Source organism: Lithobates pipiens, unplaced genomic scaffold, assembly GCF_037356315.1.
Source record: "Lithobates pipiens isolate NorthernLeopardFrog02 unplaced genomic scaffold, aLitPip1_a1.2 Scaffold_25, whole genome shotgun sequence".
NCBI lineage: Eukaryota > Metazoa > Chordata > Amphibia > Anura > Ranidae > Lithobates > Lithobates pipiens.
In genome coordinates, this window is record NW_027507787.1 from 73201863 (window position 1) to 73223693 (window position 21831).

Sequence of the window (21831 nt, forward strand, 5' to 3'; positions counted from 1 at the left end):
GCAAACAAGAATTCTAGCCAGTTTGATTATATTCCTCCTTTAATTATTTTGTGCTTTAACCTGCAGTTGTTGGTGCCAGGGTCTTTCTAATGCTCAGCACGTGGCATAATAATAACCAAGCATTTATTTTGTAAAGAATCATTTTATCTTTTATGTGATCTTCCAAAACCTTTGATTAAAAAAAAGCAAGGTTCTCCATATCCATGCTATTTTTGTGTTCATAGGTATGCAAAATGGTATGTGGGTAAGCAAATGAGATGGTACACATCTGGCTGGGGGGAAACAGTATTTCATGTGGCATGTGGAAAACCATCACCATTACATATGAGCTCTTGCTGTACAAGCAAGTCGACTTGTAATGGCCAACTTTCTTATATATACAGTCTTGCAAATATACATATTTTATTACAAAATCTAACAGATCTTATATATGATTGAAGTAAATGCACATAATCTTAACACGACAGTACGTTTCTGTAGTTCAAAAAGGAGATTTTTGTTTAATGATTTTTATTGGACAAGGCTGTATTTTTAATTATGTTTTCGTTATATCCAATTGATTCCACATAATCTTAGAAACTATATGCAGTATGTGCTTGTATAGAAGATATTTAGATGGTAGAAGGGTCTGTTTTCAACACTGTGTATTGTTTTAAAGATTTTTTCTCTTATTGTTTCCTTGTCGGCTCAGACTGAAGACCTGCTGACTGAGATCCAGCAACTAAAAGAGGAATCTAGAAAAAAGGATGAGATGATAAAACAATTACAGGAACAACTGGTGAGCAGCCATGTCATGGTTCAATTATTTGTGGTTACATTGTGGATCTTTTATGTTTGCTTTAGCCTAATTGCATGATCTATTTTAAGGCTGAACTTTAGGTGAAACTTTAGAGTAACAACTACCAAATCATATAGGTATGCGTTTACTGAAAATCAGTTGTGAATGTGCAACAGTGACCTAGTGCTAATAAGGAACATGTCGCTTGCAGTAAAGTAATATAACTAGGCAAGACCTAGTTATATTACTTTACTGCAGTGGCGAAGAATACAGCTAGCCATAGATGGATCTTCTTTTTTTTCTTTTTTTCTTGATCAAAAAAAGATGGCTTCTCTCATCCACACTTTTGTGGTGGGTAGAAGAATTCTCCTTGCTGTGCTATTGTATTCTAACAGCGGAACTTCTCACAACTGATCATAGTCCTTTGCTGAACCTGCAGATTTTTGATCCATCTATGACCAGCTTCAAGTCTCCAATCTGGCTGTCCGTTCCTAGTCAAGCTTTGCACTTTTTGGGAATGAGTGTACAGAAATACAAATCCTTTGGCAGTAAAACCGCTTTTATTTTGTATCTGTGTATTCAGGCTACGTTCACCTTTCTGAACATGTTATATGTTACACCTGTATTTAGGGTATGACGTCACAATTTTGAAAACACTGTCGCCGTTCAGGACTCCACCACCCACATGGCCACATAATTTATTCAGTTTCCTGTGCATGCATAGACTAGAAGTACCACCATCCATTTCTGCTGATGGCTTGTAATTCTCAATGAACTGCTAGGGCACTGTTAAGTGTTCTTGTAGTTCATTGATGATCCTGCTTTCAATTAACTTCCTGCCCGTATCCGAGGTACAGCATACAGCCATTCTGTTTTAAACTCATGCTGTGTTTTACCCTTTTTTTTTTTTTATTCCTTTATTTATTTTTTCAAAGCAGTCAACTGTACCATACATCCAACTGTTACATTTTAGCTGTACAAACCAGCTTCCAAAAAATTAACAACAGTGAACATCACATCTCTAGACACATTAAATACTGCCACGTAACTTCAAAGAAAGCTGTCATCTCAATGATTTGAGTAAACCTTAAACCAGGGGGGTCTATGGAGTCCACGAGGACCCATCCCGTAGACAACTGTTCTCACACGTATCCCAAGGTCTATGGTATACGGTCGGGTCTACAGGACACACTCGTACCCCCGAGCATAAGAAGGTGAAGAAGCACGTTTTTTTACCCTTTTTTGACTTGACTTTCAGCATTTGAAATCTGTGTGCTTCAAATGTGGTCATTGTCAACGAGTCGGTAAATCACAAACTAGATGAATTTTAAGCACTTCCCGCCCACCATATAACAGAATAATGGCCGGAAATTTGTGGTATTATTCTGACTGGGCGGAATATGATGTCCAGCAGGATAAGCCGCTAGCATGCGCCCTTGGAGGATTGGTGGTGTGACACACTGCATGTTTGATCCAGGTAAAGTGCTTATGACGTATGCTTGTTGATTGGACACAGCTGATCACATGGTAACAAGGAAATGCCGTTTATCAGCTTTTCCTCTATATGCGCTGACAAGGTGCAGGTAGAGGAGAGCCGATTGCTGGCTCTCCTGACGGGGGGCTCTGTGCTGATAATCAGCGCATTGATTATCATTGCAGACCCATCAAAGATGCCAATAAGTGCCTATTAGTGCTGCATATAAGTGCCTCAACATCTGTGTCCATCAGTGCAGCCTCATCAGTGCTCATCAGTGAAGGAGAAAACGTGGTTATTTACAAAGTTTTATAATAAAAAACGAAGAAAAACATTTTTGTTTGTTTTTTCGAAATTTTCTGTCCTTATTTTTTGCACTACAAAAAAAAAACCCAGTGGTGATCAAATGCCACCAAAAGAAAACTCTATTTGTGAAGAAAAAAAATAACAATTTGTTTAGGTACAGTGTTGCATGGCCGTGAAATTGTCATTCAAAATGTGACAGTGCTGAAACCTGAAATATGGCCTGGGCAGGGGGGGGGGGGGGGGGGGAGTGCCCTGTATTGAAGTGGTTTATTGGCTCATGTTATTAATGTTTCACTAAAAGCAAAACTTTTTTCTTTTAGGCTACTTTTCCACTGGGGTGGGGGTGTTGCCAGTAAAGCACTGCTAATTTTAGCAGTGCTTTACCACTGTTATAGCGGTGCTTTTCGGCAACTAGCGTGGCGCTTTTAACACCTGATAGTGGGGACATCTGGTGAGTGGATGGGGGAATCTAATCGGTTTTGTTTCCCTGAACCAAAAAACTTCTTGTGGTGGATTTTTAAGGCAGGATTGCTTGCACAGCACACATGTAAAAGTAGCCCCAGGATAGGAAATGTTTAAGTCAAGTGTCCCAGTAGGTTAACAACGGTCTGCCGCTTCTAAATCTGTGGCTTAGGCTGGCCATATAGTTTAACATTCTTTTTTTTTTTTTTTTTTTTTTTTGTAATGTGGGACAATATGGAGCTTTGTTGTGGAAATGTATATATGTGAATTGTTTTACCCAGCCCTAATCTTTATGTTCAGTTTTTACATGCCTGCCTTAAGCAAGCCATAATGTAGACAGGGGAATCCCTCCTGCTGCGCTATTATGTTCTACTGGCATGGGGGCCCTTCCCAGAACACAATAGTTACTGCTAGCGGCTGCCAGTATTCATGTGTTAAAAATCAGACCGGCTGGTTTTACCCAAGTTGATCTATTGATCAACTTGGGTGCAACCAGCCAGCCAATAGTGGATTTGAATCTCGGACAGTCTCTGCTTTACAGGCTGCGATTTGATCCATCTATGGCTGGCTTAACTATGTAGCTATCAGTGTGACCACACTATACACAATCAAAATGCTGAATCCTCTTGGGTCACCTGCTTGCTTTTTGGACTATGAACAAGCATCCTCACACTGTCTTGTCTTCCCTGTGTTAGCTAAACCTATCACCCTCCAGTTCTTACTATCTGAAATCAAGTTGAAATGGCAGCATTGTGCGATGAGATGGAACCTGATCAGATCAGTGCTTGGCCTTCCACTCTGGTTTGTGCTGTGCACTGGATTGTGGGAAAGTGATATGCAGATAGATTTCAAATACTTGAACAATTTTAGAATGCTTTTATAGTGAATGGCTAGATGTCGTATAGATTTCTTTTTTTTTTATTTGCTTGACACATTTTGATTTTTGCCATCTTGTGTCAATTTTGCAGAAAATTGGATGTAAATGCCAGAAAGAAATCCAAGAGCCCAAGGTGGAGATGTCAAAGCAGCACGAGAAGTTTACGCAGACCAACTGGAGAAGGAGTTCAGTGAGTAGTGTGGGAGAAATGCTTGAAAATAGGCTACAATATCAAGTCAGTTTGAAGGTCATAATCCTACCAACACTAAAAACACAGATTTTTAATAAATATTGTTCCTTTCTGAAATGGGCCTTAATTTGTTTGAGAACATTTCATTTTATAGCTAATATTACTTTTGCATCAGCTCTCCAAGACCATGGGTATGAGAACCCTCTCTAGAAATTTCTCCAGTAGACATCCTTGTGTCCGTATGAATTAAATAAAAAATCATTAAAAAGATTAATAATGAAGGGGATTACATTTATTTCCCCATTATTATTATTCTTAAATCTATTTTGTCTAGAAAATGGAGCCCCTCTCTTGCTAGACATAAGACCTGCTCTGTAGGTGATAGTTGGTACCAGAAGTTCTGCTTGTATCTGTTGGAGGAATGTAAGGAGATCCATCCATGTTATTTCAAAAAGGCAATTAAAGCAGTGTTTATATCAATCCCTACCTCCTGGGTGCCCTTTAACTGGGTGCTAACGCTGTGAGGTAGAGCAGGCAGACTATAAGGAGCCCATTCCGCTGACTTCCAATAGCAATCTGTTACCATTGTCAGTGCGTTCACAGAACCTGGACACATATGTATGGCATCTGGGTTTTGGGAATCCCCCCCACTGTGCTGCCAAACATATGCATTGCATAGTTGGCAAGAGGTCAAAAAAAGTATAGTGTTTTTTTTTTCGTATTTTGAAATTGAGTTTTTACCTATAGACAAGGGTCATTTTTTTCAATTTACAAGTTTTTCCTGCATTGCAGTGCTACGCAAAGACTGCTTGACTGCTCCTTTTACTAGTGTACAAGGTATACAAAGAGCACATTTCACCTAGTTTTATCAGAATTCAATCTGTGACTGGGCCTGTTGGCACACTCCCACCTGATATCCTTTAATCTGGAAATTGAAGAAGCTGAGCAGAATGTTGTCGTCCAAACAATGGCTGCATTCAAGACCATACAGCCACAATTTAGGTACTCTGACATCTGCGGGTTGTCTGAATACAATAGCCAGCAGAAGAGATTCTGTATAGCATGTAGGGGTTTCCATTCGTGTGGCTGAACAAGTGAAATCTTTGCGTATTGCCAGCTTAAATCTGTGGGTCAATTACACTTGTGTGGCTTATCTGGACAATTTTTATTAGATGGATAGTATAATTACATTAAGCCACTGCAAACATATTCTAGTGGTTAATCAACCAATCTATATTTAAAATAATAACATTAAAAAAAAAATACTCAAACTAATTGCAACGACGTTATACATTAATTTTATGATTATGAAATAAATTGTGTATTTCTTATAACCGAACACCTTTTTTTTTTTTTTATCAATTCTAACTCAGGAATAGGCAACCAGTAGCCCTCCAGCTGTTGTGGAACTATATTTCCCATGAGACATTGCAAGGCTGGTAGTTACAAATACTCCCAGAGGCTTGATGGGGCTTGTAGTTCTGCAACAGCTGGAGGGCCCCAGGTTGCCCACCCCTGTTCTAACTTGTGTTGAAACGAAGCAGTGTTTAACATGCTGCAACTGTAGAGTCCCTCTTGCCAGTTGTACTATTTAATAACATTTACCATGTGTTGTACCATTTGTGTTTTTGCAGACCATATTCATTAACCAATCATTCTTTATTTCCACATAACATGCATAGACTACTGGATCACAGCAGCTCATACGCTTTCATCTTTTGCTGGCTGAATAAGCTCCCTAATTCCGCTTAAAATTTTTATTTTTTTTCTGGCAACATAGTGAAACTTCTCAATAAGGCAAACCTGTGCGCTTGGCAAACATGGTTAACTGGCAAAGCTACAGAATAATGCAGACAACTCCATGTGCCTGCTTATATGCTTAGTTTATTTTCCCAGTTTATTTACCCCAGGACCCCTTATACTCAGGGGAACAGTAATATGCAGATAGCAGCCAGAGTTCGTATAGTTGCACTGTGACTCATCTCCCTCTTTACCTGCCTATTGGCCAGTGTGGCCACCCATCACACTTTAAAGCCAATTGGTGAGAAGTAGTAGGGCACAGTAGGATCACAAGAGCTTTTTGAATGTTTTGGATTATTGTCCCAGGTGTTTAATGTCCAAGTTCATTTTAAAGTAAGCATGCATATAGGGACCTGAATATGGTGTTTTTTTCATTGCGGACCTACAGGTACACTTTAGGTTCAATTGCTACCTGTACTGCCTACAACAATTGCACATAAAAATGTATTTGATAAAGACATCCAATTTGGAACGGGTAAAGCCGACTACAGATGGCTGTAATCTTGGCTGGTTCAGCAAGAACCGGCTGAGATTCGAACCATGTAAGAGAAGGCTGAATGTATCCAAATTGATCGATCTGCCAGGTTTTACATGCGATTGCTAGCGGCTGTTATAGCGGCTAGCAATAATCACTGTGTTCTCCCGGGGTGGACCGCTTCCTCCACCCACCTGCTGGGAGAACACAATGGCTCTGCGGGAGGGATTCCCCTGTCAACACTGTCTGTGTTGATGGGGGAATCAACCCGTGGTTGCAGGAAAGGATTTCACTCAGTCTATGGCTCAGTCTATGGCTGGCCTTAGGTAGTGAGACAAATGAGCAACTGAGTGTGCTAAAGTTAATTTTGTTTACCCCGATTGCTGCAGTGTTTTGCGTTTTATCATGGGCTGCATATGAAAATATAGAACTTTACAGGTTTACAATTTTTTTGGTATTGCAAACTGGATTGTGAAAAGTGCAGTAATACGTAGCAACTAATCATGAATCATCTTTTTCATTCTGATGAGTTTGAGGAGAGTTAGTTGAGTGTTGTTCCAAGGCTGGGCATAGACGACTCAGATTTCTGCCGTTTAGAGTCAAAATGATTTCTCCATGAAGTAATCTCCATTATATTCAGTCAGCCACTGCTGTCTGAATACAATTGTGTTGCCAAACAGCGACTGCCTCTAAAAGGATGTATTCACTATACGGATGATCATTTTCCACCTGTCTCATTCAATTTTTAAATTGACACTCTGTCTATGCCTAGAGGCGATTCAGTTCGCATTGTGCGCTATACAAGTATTTCATTCATTCATTCATGCCCTACTTAAAATAGTTGTGTGCGTTCTCAGCTGCAGGCTAGATTAGTGGGATTGTTAATTCACTAGGAGGATCACAGCCATAGAATTGCTGGATGGGTGCTACTGGGTTAAATTAAAATACATTTTAAGATCACCTACCAAACTATCACTCACAAATTTAAATGTCACTGAAATATAAAAAAAAGGAGAAAAAAAAAGATTCTTCCAATATATACAACTCTCACACTCTCAGTCAGGTCTGTTCATAATTATATATCAAAATCCTACTTTTAGAAAATCAGTATTTTTAAAAATAAAATCTACCACTCCATCAAATAGTTAGTGATTGTAAACCCTTGTTTTAAAAAAAAAATCAATAAAAAATAACAAACATGTCATACCTCCACTGTGCAGTTTGTTTTGCGGAGTGTCCCTGATTCACCTATTCTCCTCTATGTATTGGTGTGTATTTTTGCGCATATGCATTCACGCAAATTTGCGTTTTTTTGTGCAAACGTATTCTTGCATTCATGTTCTGCAGATGGTCATTTGTGTGCATTTGCACGCATTAGGTGTAAATTGCTAACCAAAAATGCAGATTTTATTTTTGAAGAATGCATGGTGCACATTACAATTAATGGGCTGTATTTTTAGCTCAGTAAAAAAAAAGCTGTACTGGGCTTTTTCAAGTTGTTTTTTTTTTTTTTTTTAAGAGGCCTTATCTTTAATTGTCCCATTCAACATCCCAGGAGCACAAACCAAACCCATTACTGATAGAATACTATCATCAGTCCACAAATATTATACTGTATGTGTTGACATATTAAATGTATACTAAATTGGTAATTCAAGACGCTGACAGTTTCCAAAAACTGCAATACCAGTTTTGTATAGTAATCATCATCATTTTTGCCTTTAAAAAAAAAAAATTGCAAATTTATTTAAAACAAGTTCACAGATAGTATGCACAGGCCGTTAAAATATTCATTGTGGCCAGTGAAATATGGTCATATTATATGTAAAGTGGCCTTCATTCATGTTTGTATGTGCTTGCCATGGCTTAGCTGAACTGTGCCTAATGCCCCATACACACGGTTGGGAATTCCGACGGAAAAAATCCGATCGGATTATGTTGTTGGAAAATCCGATCGTATGCGGGCTCAATCGGACTTTTCCCGATCGCTTGTAGAGAATTCCGTCGCACAAAGTGCCACGCATGCTCTGCAAAAATTTGGAGATGAAAGATATTGGCTATTGGCCTCTACGTGGTCACGTCATACATTTTGTATCTCAGCTCATTCTTAACAGTGTGTATGGGGCATTACTCTGCACGTGATGGGAACAAGCTTTAGTTGTTGCATCAATCATGAACAGCCCTATATACACAGATTTGAAGTCACCCAGTCAGAACAGAGCTCTAGAGGAAAGCACCCGCGAGCACACACAGTTAGGCTTGATATTAATATAATAGTTCTTAAGCCAGCTTTTGTTTTAAATGTGCATTTAACTGCTGAATGACTTACAAAATGAACTTCTTATTTGTTAACTTTTCTGCTCCTAATACATGACTAGCTTGTTAACAACTATAAGCTCATAGAATGAATCCTGGAATTAACTGTACACCTCCTATTCCTTTTTCATGTGCTAACATTTTAATGCCAACATTGTATTTTCATATTAAAGGGAATCTATAGTTTTACACATACATATAAATGTGATGAGCTTACAGCATGAGTCTACACACCACTGTTAAAATGTCAGGTTTCTGTGTTGTAAAGAAATGAGACAAAGATGAATCATTTCAGAACTTTTTCCACCTTTTAATGTGACCTATAAACTTGCAACTCAATTAAAAAACAAACTGAAATGTTTTAGGTGGAGGGAAGTAAATATAAAAAATTAAAATAATGTGGTTGCATAAGTGTGCACACCCTATTTTATAAATGGGGATGTAGCTGTGTTCAGAATTAATCAATCACATTCAAACTCATGTTGCATAGGAGTCAGTACACACCTGCCATCATTTAGGGCTAGTTCACACCACATGCAGTCAAGTGCGTTTTTTTTTTTTCTGCATCAAAAGCACATGGAAAGTATGGTATATGGTTTTCAATGGCATAGTTCACACCAGTGCTTGCAGTTCCAGTGTGTTCCAGAAAAAAAAAAGTAGAACATGCTGCATTTTTTCTGCACTGGACTGTACTGGAACACTGTAAAACTCATCAAAAATGCACCGGAACGCACCTAAATGCTCCAAAAACACACTGCATCGCACTTGAAGAGTGGGGGAAAAAAAGCACTGAACTGCATCAAAAACGCACATGCAGAAAAGCACCTGGAACGCATCCAGACTCTGTTTCTATGGTGTGAACTGGCCCTTAAAGTGCCTCTGATTAACTCCAAATAAAGTTCAGTTGTTCTAGTAGGTCTTTCCTGATATTTTCTTATCCTACAACAAAAGCCATGGTTCTCCGAAAGCTTCCAAAGCATCAAAGGGATCTCATTGTTAAAAGGTATCAGTCAGGGTACAAAATAATTTCCAAGGCATTATATATACAATGGAACACAGTGAAGACAGTCATCCATCAAGTGGAGAAAATATGGCACAACAGTGACAATACCAAGAGCTGGACTTTTCTCCAACATTAATGAAAAGGCAATAAAACTGGTCAAGAATGCTACCAAGAGGACTGCAGCAACATTAAATTGGAGTTCCAGACAGAAATTGAACTTTTGCTTATTTGGTTTTTTACAGGTACCCTGTCCCCACTTCGGGAGACCAGGCCATTGCAAATTATGTCACCAGCTCGGCCCCCTTCTGCCAGGCCAGTAAGAGAGCACAGTGAGCTTCATGCATGCGCAATAGGGACTTGGCCGCAAAGCCGAAAGGATGCGCTGCCGGATTCCCTTAACTGCATTGGTGGCGTCATCACCCGACCAGCCGATGTAAACATTGACTACAGTGCAAATATCGCTGGACATGGCAAGTGTCCTAATGTTAAAAGTCAACAGCTGCAGTATGTGTAGCTTATGACTTTTAATTTTTAAAGGGGTGGGTGGAACTCTGCTTTAAAGGAGCTATACAAATATCTGGCAATTACTGGCTGTGTGGTACATGTGACAACAATCTCCATCTTCATATGTCTGGGCTATGGGGTAGAGTGGCAAGATTGAAGTGTTTTCTTATGAAGAAAAACACCCAAGCCATGCTAAATTTAGCAAAGACACCTGAAGTCTCCCAAAAGCACGTGGGAAAATGTGTTATGGTCCGATGAAACCAAGGTTGAACTTTTTAGTCATAATTTTAAAAGATATGTTTGGCCCAAAAACAGCATTGCACATCACCAAAAGAGCACCATACCCACCGTGAAGCATGGTGGTGGCAGCATCATGCTTTGGGGCTGTTTTTCTTCAGCTGGTACAAAGGCCTTAGCCAACGTAGATGGAATTATGAACAGTTGCAAATACCAGTCAATATTGGCACAAAACCTGCAGACTTCTAGAAAGCTGAAAATTAAGAGGAACTTCATCTTTCAGCATGACAACAACCCAAAGCATACATCCAAATCAGCAAAGGAATGGCTTCACCAGAAGAAAATTAACGTTTTTTGTAATGGCCCAACCAGAGCCCAGACCTGAATCCAATGAAAAATCTGTGGGGTGATCTGAAGAGGGCTGTGCACAGGAGATGCCCTCGCAATCTGATAGATTTGTTAGAGTGTTTTTGCAAAGAAGATTAGGCAAATATTGCCAAGTGAAGAGGTTCCATGCTGGTAGACTCATACCCAAAAAGACTGAGTGCTGTAATAAAATCAAAAGGTACTTCAACAAAGTATTCATTTTAAGGATGTGCACACTTATGCAACCTCCACCTAAAAGATTTCAGTTTGTTGTTCGAGTTGTAGAGTTTATAGGTCCCCTTAAAATGTGACAAAAGTTCTGAAATTATTTGTTTATTATTTTTTTTACATCACAGAAACCTGACATTTTACCAGGGGTGTGTAGACATCACAGCATTTGTTAAGGAATGGAGCAATACACTGCTAGATTCATAGAAAACCTCTAGAGGGAGACTCTAAGGATCTATTTATGAAATTAAGCCATTGAGACATGGAACATCAAACATCTGACACTGTTGAAGCTGCATCAAAAATGTCAATAAAATATTCCAAAGTGCATAGTAACCAATCGGGTCTATGGTTTGCTAGTGTGGCTTCAAGGAAATGGATTTTGATTGGTTGCTATGAGTTACTGTACTTTGCTTATTACACCCATTGAATACGTTGTATAACCCTATACTTTCCCTTTAAGAGGCTTCACATCATAACTTGCCATAGCTTTTGAAATGGAGTATACGTAATGTGAAGTTATTCATCCCTGCACTAACATTGCCATGTATCCTCTGTCATTCATATTTTCTACATTCCAGATGTTAATCCTGCACACTGTGGTTGTCTCCATTGTTGTCACTTTGGGTTGATCTGATTATGATCTTTTATTCTGTTACTTGTATTTTTTTATTTCTGTATAGAGTTTCTGGTCTATATGTGTTATTATTTGACTGGTAAAGGTATTAAATAGCATTTGTTGTTACATTAACAGTTCTTGTATTACCAAATGATTAGTTTGAACAAACATGTTTTATTGGAGGTCTTTGTCTCATCTGAGGAAATGTTACACTAAGGGAATTCCTCTCTTAGCTGAAACATAATAATTTGGCTTTTGTGTGGCTTTCTTCCTCCCCGTTTCCTACTTTTTATTATCCAAATCTCCCTCTTTTTTTCTGCACAGAGTGGGTATTCTGCTCCCTTCTTCTCTCCCTGGCAGGGCCCATACCAGGGGAGTCCTCGGATTGGTCCACCGCACCGCAGACAGAGTGAGTCTGTGCACCTCTCACTCATCCCTCCTGACCTTTTATGTCTGCCTACTAGATGATGTGCATGCACCACCTCTCCACTAGCACCCTGCCCAAATGCCAAAAATACTTGCCTTAACCAAAGTGCTTTATCTGTTCAATTGTTCATTACAGCTGAAACAGTGAGATGCATGGAGTCTCCTATTGAGCTGGTTTTGAACAAATTGCCTATCAAGACAAACCTGACCCAACATATCCTGCATTTTTCTCGCTTTTTCAAGGAGCTTCCTTTCCTATGGCCTATAAAGACTTCCAGCATAACCTAAAAATACGGGGAAAAAAAAGTAAACTATACAAATTTGTATAGCGGTGCACATAAAGTGTTATTCCTAAAGCAAAATATTGTTTTAGAAATTTTATAGGAGGCAGCCATTGTCCCTGGCCATATACAGTTTCTGTGGTAGTCATATTACTTATCATGAAAAGACTGGCATTACTAAGCAGCTGGGAGTGGGAGAATGGCAGTTTCCATCTGAGGACTCTTTAAAGCAGGGATATACAATTATCGGACCTCCAGCTGTTGCAAAACTACAAGTCCCATCATGCCTCTGCATCTGGGTGTCATGCTTGTGGCTGTCAGTCTTGCTATGCCTCATGGGACTTGTAGTTCTGCAACAGCTGGTGGTCCGCTAATTGCATATCCCTGCTTTAAAGGGTATTCTGCTTTGCAGCTGATTTTAGGTAATAGAAAATCTACTACAGAAAGGAGCACATTGCTGCAGCTGTGTCTACACTTTAAAGGAAATTTGTAATGCCTTTGTTTGTTAAGGACAGGTTCACCTTTGGAACATGTTACACCTGACAGTTTGTGTGCATGGACACATAGGCTAACATGGAGGGGCTTTTAGAGGCAGTTAAAAAAAAAAAAAAAAAAAAAAAACAGCTGTAAAAACATCCTGTGTGCATGAGTCCTAATCGTTGAAGGAAGACTGCATAAAGGGGCTGCCATCTGTAACCTCCTTCTAATAATACTAGTGGCCTGGCTGTCTTGGGCTACTGTGTGCTCTGACTCACCAACCCAGACAGACTGAAATCGGAAAGATCCTAATCTGCATGCTTGTTCCTGTGACTCAAATACCTAAGCTATTTGATCAGCATTAGAGCCGGATAAGTAGCATTCTCAGAATGAGAAGTCAGCAATGGCAGCCTTCGTATGTCCTCAGTACAGGTTTTCAAGTTAAGTTAAAGATTTTCGTTTTAAAGGAAACCTGTAGTTATGAAATATGGAGACTGCAATAGCAGACCATCTCTTTTGAAAATACTAGTTTCCTGGTAGCCAAGCTGATTTGCTGATCCACCGATCCAGTATTTTGAAGTACTGACTTGGAACGAGCAGATTAGGATCTCAGAGCTCACTCTGCTGATTAGTATTCTTGTTTTAGGTTGACAGTTTATAAGCTAGAGATAGCCAGGACCACTAGGACTTTCGTAGTCCTAGTGGCCTCCTCCTTCTCCTGTAATGCCATCAGTGGCCTCCTCCATATTTCTATTAATACAGATTTTCCTAAATCTTTAACACTCCCAAATATTGGTTGAGGGGCATAGAACTTCCATAGCCTTTGGCTATGGAACCAGAAAGCTCTAACTTCTGACACCCAATATTCAGGCCTGCCGGGCTGTCTTTTTCTAGTAGAAATGTGGTTTCTGCATGGTAATACAAACGGCTCATATTTCAGACACAAATACTTTCCTGCTACTTAAAATATTTTTTTGTCATTTGCCCGGGGATTTACATTGACTTGACGTACCTTATTTTAGTTAGAGCTATCTGAATAAATAGTAATAACGTGAGTATTCTCTACATCAGTCCCCTTGTATTACATTCTTGTAATGTAGAGTTCAGTCTTCTGAATGGTCTTGGGCCACTGAAAAGAAAGCTGTAAAGGAAATAAAAGCAGAAGCAGGATGGCTTCATTTACTCTTTTCTTTTTTGTATTTTTACTACACTGTAACATTTGGAGCATGCGTCACCTTTGTCTTGTGCTAACAGCCCATGTGCATTTCTTATAATGGCATGCCAGCATTTCATGGTTGCGTTTTGCCTTGTTTTATCCCCCAAGCAGAGTGTATTTGTTTTCTACACAATGGGATGGTAAGTGCATTATTGTTTAACTGTACAAATTATTTTAATACCAAGTATTACAGAAAAAAGAATATTTTTTAGCCCAAGCAAAATTTACTCAAAGGTTTTCAGGTATATTAGCTGCTGCTTAATTGTGTTGCCAGAGGACACTTGTATATTAAACAAAAATTTATTTAACGCATATTCTATAGTAAGAATAACGCCACTTACTGGAACACTGCTTTAAAGCCTAATTGCCGATAATGTGCTTAAACCCATAGAATGGTGTGTTATTGGAACCTTGAAGGGAACATTTCATTCTCCTTCTTCACTACTTACTAAATCATTAATCTTGAACAAGCTAGCTCCCGTTTTTTATTTCATGACGGGGTCGTTTTGAAAGTTAACATCAGTAAAAAAAAAAAGTATACTTTTACTATGTGTAGGACAGTCCTAAAGCCCTGTACACACAGGCTGAATGTCGGGAAAACCACCAGCAGAACGACTCCCAATCAGTGCTCTCAGCCAATGACAGAGCACTGATCGGAGTATTCGGGGGGGGGGGGGGCTTTCAGAATATAAGAGCTCAGTAGGGGGCTGTAATAACCTTGCATGGTAGTACATAGGCTCCGACCGGAGCTGTCCTTTTTTTTTTTTTTTTTCCCCACGCAACCCGCTGGGTTGCAAAAAAGAAGAAAGTGTTGGTGTATACCCAGCTTCAAGCAGATCTATACTATCATGCCGTTTAGAGTTTTATTACCATTAGTGCTTCACTAAATCCAAAGGATAATTGTAGCTGTGAAATTCCTCTGCTGATGACAATAGTGCTCTGGTGTCCCTCCAATGGCAGGTCATATAACCATTACCAAATTATTACTCATATAATCGCTGACATTAGTAAAGTTCCTTTATCAAGGAGAAACCACTGACAGGTACTTTTAAATTCCTTCAGCAGAAACTAGTACCCAATACCATGTCATTGGTTAAATGATTCATCATTGTGGGGATTGATCGTTGATTTCTGCAAGAAAATAGGCAATTTGCAGCAATAGTGAAAACAGTTGGGTGCTCTTTGCAATCTTGATCAAATGAATTCTTAACTTCTGCAGTTTTTTCCAGCTCTGAGCTCGTTAACATGAGCCTTCTTGTTTATGAAGTGTAAGATTTATAGCTAAGGCGGATGTGTGAGCTGATGCAGAGCAGCTGGAGCAACAAGCTTTGTAAAGTTTGCTGGGCACTACACTGACTCATGTAATGAAGAATCCGGTCTGCATCTGAGATCTGTGTTCATATTCTACAACGTATTCTGAAAAAAAGGGTTGAAATGCATTGCAGTGTTTTTTTTGTTTTTTACTTTGTTGCAATTTTTATGTGCCACAGTGCATTGCATTTCATTACAGCATGTCAGCAAGCGCTGAACAAAAATACAAAATGTTATTTTCAGGGCACACCAACACATTGTTTTTGGTGTCAACTGAAACCATAGGATATAAGGCAAATTAACTTGTTCTTGCATTGAGATAACTTCATTGGCCAATTCTGCACAACAGTGCTCTTGATAACCCTCCTGGTGGATTTGATGTTCTGGAGAGAGGATTTTAGTGATTCCTTTGGGTATTTCTAACTTCTGCAAGGAACTAATATTTATAGCAGAATCATCAGTGTTCTAAGAGTAATCATATTTACTGAGAACAGGTATAAAGGCAATAACAGGAGTTATTATTTTGTGACTGTATGGTAGAATACACAGTATATTCTGTATATATGTAACAGAACAGCTTTTTGTTTTAATGCAGACAGTGACACAGCCACATCATCCAATTACAGATACATTCAGGGGGACAGCGGCAGAGGGACTTACAGATTTTAATGGAGCACAAGGCGCTGACATGACTGCACTTGCAGTCCATTGATTACTTCCTCCTGCCCCATAAGAGAAACTCTATCTCCATGTGAACTTGAGGCTGGGGAAGAGTTTGCAGGAGCCAGTCTATTGCATATCTGATACACTGGTCATGAGTGCAATGCTCTGCTGGCCTGGATCCAAATGTAATACAGAACCATGGAATTATTTCAGCAGATAAGACAGCATGGTCTATCCAAGCTGCATTTTTATCTTTCCTGGGATAATAATGCTACCAGACCAGGCTTATGTAAAGGCTTAGTTGGCTGGACGTTTATCCCTAGTGGATGAGATCCCAGCATTTAGATGTGAGGGTAGGACTCGGACCCTCTGTCCAGCCTTGCTGCTGACAGCCTATAAACCTCTTGAGATTGAAAGCTGTTGCACAATGCACAGAGTGCTAATAATGTTTAGGGCAGCATTCGCCCAGGGACCCATCCCTGGAACACAGCCTGCCTTCTAGACATGTGTCTCTGGGTGCCTACTGCCCTAAACGTTTGTAGCACATGGTGCACCATCCAGCCCCATTCAGCCGAAGCAGCTTTCAACCTCTCATAGAGTTTTACAGACTGCTGGCAGCAGAACTCTAGATTTGCGCCTGTGCCTTCTGCCTTCATCTAAATACCAGTCTCCTGAACTGGCACTAAGTTTTCGGTGTGCGTGAGGGCTTAGTGAATCCTCCTTATCCTAGGCTGCATTCTCTAATCCGGTTCAGCTGAGTCTTCTATTGTTTCCTTTCCCCTGAACTTAGCTGGGATTTTGAAGTAAGTGTAGGTGACTATTAGCAGCCACATTGAATAACATGAAAAGCTACTATAGCTGCAATTCTGTATCTAGCTTCAATGGCCTCTAAATGTCAATCAACTAAGCTACAAATTACTGGAATAACCCGGATATGCATCTTTCATTGCCCGCAATTTAGTTTTCCCTAGCTACAAAAATAAGTATATTGATTTTTTTGCAGCTGCTACAAGATAATTACCCACTGTCCTCTGGGCTGTAATGAATTGTTCCACATTTACTCAATAAGTAAAGAAGTCTTGTTTTATTTCATGGTTATAAGACCAATCCTGCTCAACATGGTTTGCAGCTCAGCTTAGAACACAATATAAACCCAGTGCAATTTACAGAAGACATTACACTATAAAAAAAATACACTGAATATATGCTTCACAACGTTCATACAAATGTGGAAGTATTAAAAAAAAAAAAAAAAAAAAAAAAGAATCTTTCTTTTACACACCTTCTCTTCTCGTGCCATAACAGTCCGTGATGGCAGTAAGCACAAATGGCATTTCTTTCACTGACTAAAGCTGACCATCCCCTTTGCAGATTTTAGCCAGTATCTGATGAATCACCCAAAATTCACTCAGTGAATGGCCCTGTCAGTCACCTCCCACCCTACATCTCCCGATCTGAATAGGAAATGGACACAAAATCATCAGCTGAACAGTGGCTACATCCAATCGGGTACAGTTAGGATATTTGACAGAAGGCGGGCCATGCTGTCACAATATAATAACCGCAGTGGGAGATTTGAGCATCTGCAGTGTTTAGTGTGGATGAAGGTGTTTGATTTTTTTTCTGTTCATCTTGCAGGCTAAATGGAAAAAGTCCTGTTTGTGTATGGTCAGCTTTAGAATGTTGAGACTTGCATAGGAATCTTAGGATGCTGTAGCAGCTGGGCGATGGTAAGAGTGGGCAGCTTAGCATGCATTCTATACAGCCCAGCAATTAGCTTACCGTATATACTCGAGTATAGGCCGACCCGAATATAAGCCGAGGCCCCCAATTTACCCCCAAAAAAACTGGCAAACTTATTGACTCGTGTATAAGCCGAGGGTGAGACATGCCTGTCCATCCCTGTGTGTGTGTCCGTCCATCCCTGTGTGTCCGTCCATCCCTGTGTGTCCGTCCATCCCTGTGTGTCCGTCCATCCATCCCTGTGTGTGTGTGTGTCCATCCATCCATCCATCCCTGTGTGTGTGTGTCTCCATCCATCCATCCATCCATCCATCCCTGTGTGTGTGTGTCTCCATCCATCCCTGTGTGTGTGTGTCTCCATCCATCCATCCATCCATCCATCCATCCCTGTGTGTGTGTGTGTCTCCATCCATCCATCCATCCATCCCTGTGTGTGTGTGTGTCTCCATCCATCCATCCGTGTGTGTGTGTGTGTGTGTGTGTGTGTGTGTGTGTGTGTGTGTGTGTCCAGCCTACCTGTGTCCCGAGCCTTTGTCCCGAGCCTCCGTCCCGTGTCGTGCCTTGCCTTCGTCCCGTCCCGTCCCGTCCCGTGCCGTGCCTTGCCTTGCCTTGCCTCCGTCCCGTGCCCTCTTCGTCGGCGGCCATTGTAAAATTCAAAAGCCGCGCCTCCTCCTTCGCCTGTGATAGGCGGAACACTGAATTTCCCAGCAGCCTGTGTTCCGCCTATCACGGACGTCGTATCATCCTCGTCCGTAGTACGAGGATGATACGACGTCCGTGATAGGCGGAACACAGGCTGCTGGGAAATTCAGTGTTCCGCCTATCACAGGCGAAGGCGGAGCCGGAGGCGCGGCTTTTGAATCATAGAATGGCCGCTGTCTGTCTGCTCGACACGCTGATCGAGCGGGCAGACAGCGATGACTCGAGTATAAGCCGAGGGGGGCACTTTCAGCCTCAAAAAAGAGGCTGAAAATCTCGGCTTATACTCGAGTATATACGGTAATAGACCTTTACATAATGGCTTAAATGACACACATAACATTGTACTTATAAGTTTACATATCCTGGCAGAATTCATGATTTCTTGGCCATTTTTCAGAGAATATGAATGATAACACAAAAACTTTTCTTTCACTCATGGTTAGTGTTTGGCTGAAGCCATTTATTATAAATCAACTGTTTACTCTTTTTAAATCATAATGGCAACAGAAACTAGCCAAATGACCCTGATCAAAAGTTTACATGCCCCAGTTCTTAATACCGTGTATTGCCCCCTTTAACATCAGGAACGCCCAGTTCCTGTAAATTCTTGGGCTGCCTTGCATGAACTGCACATTTGAGATCTCCCCAGAGCAGCTCAATGATATTGAGGTCAGGAGACTGAGATGACTACTCAAGAACCTCCACTTTATTCAACTTTATTCTGCTATAGCAAATTACAGATCGACTTGGCCTTCTGTTTTGGATCATTGCCATGTTAAAATGTCCAAGTGCGTCCCATGTGAAGCTTCCTGGCTAATGAATCAATTGTGGAAGGAACTCCTTCAGCTTCACAATCTGAAAGATTACTGAAATGGTCTGCTCCACATTTATATTACCCTTAACTGAGTCGGTTTGTAAGCCCACTTCTTGTAGCTTATGTAGTCTGTGTGGGATCACCCAGATAAACATTTTTCTCTTACATTCATTGACTGACACCGCTCCTTTACTTAGACCATCGGGTTGTTACTCCACCTTCAGGAGAGGACTAGGCAGAACAAGTTAACATGTACAACAAAACCAGAACTTTCTAGTTCGGCCTAAGGGTCGGTCCCTTCGGTAACAACCCCCCAATCCTGCAGCCTCAGTTTTTTCTGCCTAGTGAAGGAGAAGGACCTAGGAACCCTGCGGGCCTATCGGCCCGTGGATTTTTTCTGCAGAAGTTTGCCTTTTGTGCAAGATTTAGATCCTGTGATCTGCTGTCAACAGCCGGCTGGGTGACAAGCTAGATACCCTTATTCTTGTAGTCTCCCCTGCCTGGCCAGCAAGCGTGTGCAGACCAGAGCTCCACACTGGGTCGGCCACGACATGCCCCCCAGGCTCCAGGTGCGGCCAGTGAGCGTAATGCTCCGGGGCACACATATGACCGCCTGCTGATGTCTGCATCCAGCGTGCCGGGGCAGCAGCCACCCCGTACTGATCGGAGAGTGGGTCTGTGATGGAATGTTCCCCAGCTCATCAGGACTGGTAAGTACAGCTCTCCCTGCCTCGGTGGGGCTGAGAAGCTGGGCATTCCCTGGGAGGTCGATTTGGGGGTCCCTCTCTTCTCTCCCTGTCTCTATCTTCCCTCTCTCCCCCCATGGGGGAATCTGCAAGGGCTGCTGAGCGGTGTGTGTGCCCCCTGGGGGGGCTCTCACCTTGGGTGGGGGGGTTGCGCTGGGTGGCTGTGCTCTGGATGCCTGTAATGTCTCACCACTGGGTGTCTGGAAGTCTGTGTCTGCTGATCGCTGTAGCGCTGTTTGCCACCATTTCCTCTGCCTGTGTTTCACTGTATCTCTCTGTATACAGTGTTCGGCAGCCATTTTTGGTGTGACCAGGGAGAAGCATGGTCGGAATACATTTTTCTGTAGTTTGGCAGCTATTTTGCCTGTGATTATGTCCTTTGTACTGGATGCTCAGCGGCCATTTTGTTGTGGCCTAAACAAGTTTTTCATGCACAGCGCTGTTCCATTAGGCTCAGCACAGTGCGGTTTTCTCTCACAAGCACCTGGGAGCTGACACAGGCACACCTAGCTGGACAGTGCAGAACTCTGTCAGGGTGGTGAGTCCTGCGGTGGGGGCCCCTCAGCCTGCAGCAGTTAGGAGGGTGGAACCATCACTGTCCTAAGTCCCCAACAGTTGGCAGACAGGGTAGGGTCAGCATGGCTTCAGAAACTGGTGTTTCTTCCCCTGAAATCCAGGTAATACAACCGGTTCGCCTGCAGACAGTGCAGTGCCTCTGGACGCTTTGTCTGCAGTCCTTAACGCGTTTGTTGCCAAGATGGAGGTGGTGCGTGGGCGCATAGGCGGTAAAAAGCGGTCCCTCTAACACAGACTCTGGCCCCACTGAGGCTGGTGACCCCTGCTCTGTTTCAGATGACGCTGACCAGGACCGATCGGACAGTGAGGATGAGTCCCCGTCCGGGTCCGCGCCCGACAAAGCGCTTGTTGGCGCACTTATCACAGCTGTGCATGATACCCTGAAGATTCAGGATACAGCAGATCCCTCTGCTGATGTAGTGGTCCCTTTTGGGTCCTGTAAGCCAGCCCGTACACCTAAGGTGTTTCTGTAGCTGACTTATTTAGATAAGTTCATATAAAAGCAATGGGGTTGACCGCTATGAACCTTTTCAGTCCCTAAATACATAGCGGTGCGTTACCCCTTTTGAGGAGAGCCTTCTCAAAAAATGGTCGGCTCCTCCGGTCGTGGACCCCCCAGTATCCAGGTTAAACAAATTAACCACGATTCTGGTAGTGGGGACTTCTGCCTTTAAGGACCCCACGGACAGGAAGGCAGAGGCAGTGGCCCGTTCCTTGTTTATGGTTGTAGGGTCAGCAATGCGACCAGTACTGGCATCTGCACTTGTGTCACAGACACTTACTGAGTGGGCAAAACTTTTGCACCGCAAATTGGGGGAGCAACAGGCTTCTCCTGTCTGCGTGGAACTAGCAGACCGGTTAGTGCAAGGCCTTAAGTATGCTTGCGACACGGCCCTGGAAACACTCCCTCTGTTATCCAGGGCTTCAGTGTCAGCAGTGGTGCTGAGGCGCCTGATTTGGCTAAAAGGCTGGTCGGCTGATCAGGCATCTAAAAAAAAAAAAAACCCTGACTGATTTACCCTTCCTTGGTGAGCGGCTCTTTGGAACACATACCCATATGCCTACGGCATCAGACGTTTCTGCGATGGCTCTCCCCTTTGGCTTGACATCAGCCCCCCGAGTCTTTACCAAGGTACTGGCTCCAGTTTTGGCATTGCTGCGACAATGCAGGATTGCGATCGTAGGTTACCTAGACAATCTCCTGCTTAGAGCATCTTCTGCCTCAGAATTAGAGGAGGATG

The 21831-nt window shown here is 41.8% G+C and overlaps 1 protein-coding gene and 1 long non-coding RNA gene across 4 annotated transcripts in view; one reads left to right on the forward strand and one right to left on the reverse strand.

The window, feature by feature from the left end:
- LOC143930339 (uncharacterized) overlaps positions 1 to 21831 on the reverse strand; it is an 892155-nt gene that overhangs the window by 504896 nt on the left and 365428 nt on the right. The gene's annotated exons all lie outside the window — the stretch shown is intronic.
- The window catches only part of CCSER2 (coiled-coil serine rich protein 2), a 182706-nt gene that overhangs the window by 128309 nt on the left and 32566 nt on the right, over positions 1 to 21831 (forward strand). For 2 of the 3 annotated variants that reach the window (XM_077454593.1, XM_077454594.1), the window contains exons 9-11: positions 692 to 778; positions 3989 to 4087; positions 11960 to 12044. In XM_077454593.1, the coding sequence (XP_077310719.1) occupies positions 692 to 778; positions 3989 to 4087; positions 11960 to 12044 (271 nt within the window). The remainder of the gene's footprint in view (positions 1 to 691; positions 779 to 3988; positions 4088 to 11959; positions 12045 to 21831) is intronic. The other variant, XM_077454592.1, reaches the window with a different exon arrangement.